Below are 4,525 nucleotides of genomic sequence, written 5' to 3'. Positions count from 1 at the left end.
TGAGACAAAATGGAATGAGCTTGTCGTTTCCAAACTTTATGTTGAAGAAACTGTTAGCTCAGTCAATTTTCAATGTGTCACAATTTAGTCCAATACCAACGGGTAATGAATTTATTTATGACAATTATTTTGGAGATTCATTAATCGATCATTTTCAAAATATCGATTATTTTACGAACTATCATATTCGTTTAGCAATTGGATCAACTACTATGATCCTTGTCATAAGTTTTCAGAACCTTATCCAATTGGTTTGGATTGTTCACCTTCCATTCGGAAGATCCTAATGATTGTGTTCGTAGTATTATATAGAAGAGTAAAATTGTTGCCAATGTATCTTCTCAAGGTAATATTTATTGTCGATATAAGGTAATATTTATTTAGACGCAGCTATTGCTCTAAATAGTTCTTAACATTCAAACATATTCAATAACAAGAAATAAAGATAACAATAAATGATAACTAAATTTCTAACAGAGATTTATAACATAGAAAATAAAACCATTGTGTTTATATGAACGGACATTCAGATCCTTCATACTTATAGTATATGAACGGTAATCTAAAACCTTCATATCTATATTATTTTAAGACTTGTCATTCATGCATATCAGAATATCATAAAGGCATTCAATAATGAAGAAGGAAATATTTAATGGCACAACCATGTGTTCATAAATAATGAAATAAATCATAAAGAAAGATAATATCCATATTATCTGAAATAACCATAAAATGGTTACAATCCAGAGAACTTGGATTATTATTCTGACACATCAGTATGTTCATAAATAATATTAATCCAATATATGAAAGTAACAAAACTAACGAGATATTATATTTTCATTTGGAGCATGAGCTTCTTTACAAATCGGGCTTGAATCCGAATTGTTTAGCAAGCTCCTCAACTCTATTGAGCTCCATCAAATCTGCTCTGCAACTTTAAAAGATGAATGCTCATGATTAATTATCCTCAAACCAAGTTTAGGATATCTTTAATCATGAACTTTAAGGTACCATACCAGCATTCTTCTTGATGTTTTCAATCTCAGTTAAGCATAAAGATCAATGTCTTTTCCAATGACCATTATCGTTGCAGTGGTAAATATTACCAACGCTATCACGCTTCTTTTATTTCCCTTTTTATGTTTCTCTTGAATTTTCTCTTTTCCTTCTTGCATGATCTTTCCTCATAGAAGTACAAAGGTGTACCTTTAGATGTCTCAGCACCAGAAGTCAACTTCTTCTTGGCTTTTGGCAAAGAATTCTCGTCAGCTCAACTAACCGACCCTTTGTTCTTCCCATGTTGAGAAATAGACTCGAGAGTCTGCTATTCATTCAACAGCCGATACAGTCCATAGTTCAACTTATTCATAATATAGTTGGACGTGAACTGTATGAAGTCACTTGAAAGGGAGTTCAAGTATGATTCCCACCTGAGTGATCCTCGTCCATCTGTGCCCCATGGAGCTCAGCTTCGATAAAGTAGTTAGTCATTTTCATGACGTGGTCTCTTACCGGAGTTCCCGGAATCATCCTAGTGTTAGTGCACTTACGGGTGAGTTCAATACGGACTTGCTCGCTCTGCATCCCAAACATTTGTTGCAGTGTATCAAGGATCTCCACAGCCGTCTCTTTCCCTTCCATCTTTGTTCGCAACGCATCAGATATGCTTGCGAGCATGTAAGCCACATCTTTATTATTGGCCGTGACCCACTTGTCATAATCCTCTTTTAAGTTTCTAGAGGCATTAGGACCAGGAAGTGGAGGTCTGTCTTCAGTGAGGATAAAGCGAATGCTTTCACTCAATAGCACAATGTTCAGGTTCGACTTCCACTTAGGGAAGTTTTCACCAGTAAGTACGTCTTTCGATAACAAGGCCATAATATGGTTTGACATGATTACTGAATATATAAAAGAACTTCTATTAGCAATATGAAAAGAAACAACTATCTAACAAGTTTAGGAAATAAAAACATAATGCAAACAAGCACGAGATAAAACACCAAGACAAAAGAACCCAGTTTTTATATTCCAAGGTAATCCACCAATAGCCACACTCCGTCCCACTATGGTGGCGTAACGAAGTGCACCTAGTGAAAATGAGTATCATCTCAGATTAGTGAGCAATCATGGTTCATGTACATTCATAACTATGCTCACTAACTACTCAGTTTTATAGGAATCGTTGGCCACATGAGCAACCAAAGGTTGGTTCATGCTTGAGTCGACCCAACATTTCGATGAAAGAAGCCTAGCCCAAACGCACTGACTTAGCCAGTACACGCCGGATTCGACCCTCCCACCTATCGCCAGAGACACAACCTTGGTATTGGAATCAAGAAAAGCCTGTCCTTAGGAGCATATCACCATGTCTTAAATAAGACCGCCGATCAAGCAGGGATCCATCATCCTCACTGTGTTGTGGCAATGTTGGAGACCTAAGACTCAATATACTTTTAGTATTTTAATTTTCCTAGCATTAACATTAATCTAGGTGATCCACTCAAGTTTACTAAATCATATTAAAAACTCAAGAGTGTTTCTAAACTACCCTTAAAAACAATTAAGTTTCGATATAGTTTAGTGATTAGGTTTTCGTGACGACTAGTCTTGATTAACCTAATAGCATCCCTTCTCGGATGAGCTCCCAGTAGGGAGGGAAGACATCGTCTTTTAATAACCTCCCCGCTTAGCCTCTTATCGGCTTGGTGACAAAGCTCTCCGATCCGTTCAACTAATTCATTAAAACTATCATAATCCGATTAGATATTTTAATATGAATGAAAACCCACAAGCAAGGAACCCACGATACAATATCCAAGCATAGCAAGCATATATGGCAAAGCAATTAAATAAACAAGCATAAACTGACGAGCATGGTTTGTTTTGGTTTTGATAGTTTCCTATTTGATCCTATAAAGAAATTGAGATAAGTCTAATCATATTGGCTCATGGATTCTTATTTGGGCCCATAAGCAATGTCCCATGAAAGATAAATCAATATCCAAATTATATATTTTTCATGTTTAAAATAAAATCATTAAGGTCCAGCCTATATGAATCAATTTGTAATGTCCATCAGGTGTATATGTATTTGTACAAGAAACACGAAAATTCCAAAGCATTAGAATTCGACAGCTTTCAACCGCATATACTTTCATAAACCACTATTACTGTCGAATTAATAAACCAAATTTGGAATTATATTCATCAAATTAGCGGTCATAAATACACTACTATTAAGACCCCTTGAATTATGAATTAAGTTTCTTACAATAAAAACACAAAATAAATAAATAAAATATCAATTAAAAATCATATCTATATACCATAGTAATCACACCATTCTCACTCATCACATGACATGAAAGATGAAACAAAGGAAGAGGAGGAGTATGTGGGACCCACAGAGAAATGAAGGGGCCAAGAGGCAGTGCCCATCCCACGTGCCAACCTGACCAGAGCGTGGGCTGCATCTTCACACAAAGTAGAAGCCTTTTTTTGGACTCAGGCCCGACAAACCCAGGCCCACTTTTTAAAAGCTAATATCTCAATCTCCCTCTAATACTCTCACACATTTCATTCAATAAATATATATATATATATATATATATATATATATTTTAATGATAAAAAAAGAAGACCCTCAAACTCACAACGCACGTGCGACTTTAATTATTAGATACCCACGGTCCTGGATCCTCATATCATATATCAAAGGCAATGAATAAAATAGGATGTGAAATTAAATATTGTATAAATTCTGTGCAACAGTCTACTCATAGCCTTATAATAACGTGATCCGTTATATTTCCACCAAAAATATACGTTTTTGGCTCTTTCTAGGTGTAACGGATTTTCCCGCTGTTTAATACGTTTTAACATTCTTTACCGAATCCACCCTTTGGTTGAATAGGACACAGTAATAATTAATAATTTACTGGAAGTACATACATGAATATGAGCAATTTTGGTGTTGAATAGCTCTGAAAGATACACCCTTTTTAGTCAAAACACACATGTCCTTCGTACTTTAAAGAGTTTCTCGAAAAGAGCTACATTTGCTGAGTGACACGCTAAGGTGACTATATAATACACTACGATGTCTTTTCATCATATAATTCTAAACTACAACATTTTATAGATTTAAGTTTTTTTTTTATTGTTTGCAAAATAAGAAATAAAAATCTGGTAGGCGATGATTGGTAATTAAAATGTTTCAAATTTTGATACACACAGACAGAGTGTTATAAGCTATAAATTAGACGTTGAGCAAAACAGTATACCGAAACATATAATAATAAATTTATATCACGTCACAATCTCTAATATAACGAGAGAGAAAATTGGATAATCAACAAAATACGAGTCTCTCTCTCTCTCTCAAAACACCAATAATGACTCACATGCACAAGAACGAAAATTCGACCAAACAAAGGACCAAACAGTAAAACCACAAACATTTTTAGTCGCTTGGCAATTATGTATTTAACGTTTCCACACAATGTATATATATACACGA

At 34.8% G+C, this 4,525-nt stretch overlaps 1 protein-coding gene across 1 annotated transcript; it reads right to left on the bottom strand.

Moving 5' to 3' along the window:
* Window positions 1-203: 203 nt before the first annotated feature.
* On the bottom strand, window positions 204-1,899 carry LOC149383259 (uncharacterized). The gene is made up of 3 exons (XM_089627724.1): window positions 1,678-1,899; window positions 1,437-1,584; window positions 204-283 (listed from the first exon to the last, which is right to left on the bottom strand). The coding sequence occupies exons 1-3, from the start codon at window positions 1,897-1,899 to the stop codon at window positions 204-206; spliced, it is 450 nt and encodes a 149-aa protein (XP_089483850.1).
* Between the last annotated feature and the right edge of the window lie 2,626 nt (window positions 1,900-4,525).

The sequence above is a fragment of the Urtica dioica genome, chromosome 10 (assembly GCF_054948205.1).
Source record: "Urtica dioica subsp. dioica isolate 48M chromosome 10, U.dioica_male_clone48M_v1_H2, whole genome shotgun sequence".
NCBI classification, from domain to species: domain Eukaryota; kingdom Viridiplantae; phylum Streptophyta; class Magnoliopsida; order Rosales; family Urticaceae; genus Urtica; species Urtica dioica.
The sequence above is the reverse complement of the archived record's forward strand: the minus strand, read 5'-3'. Positions and strand labels throughout refer to the sequence as shown.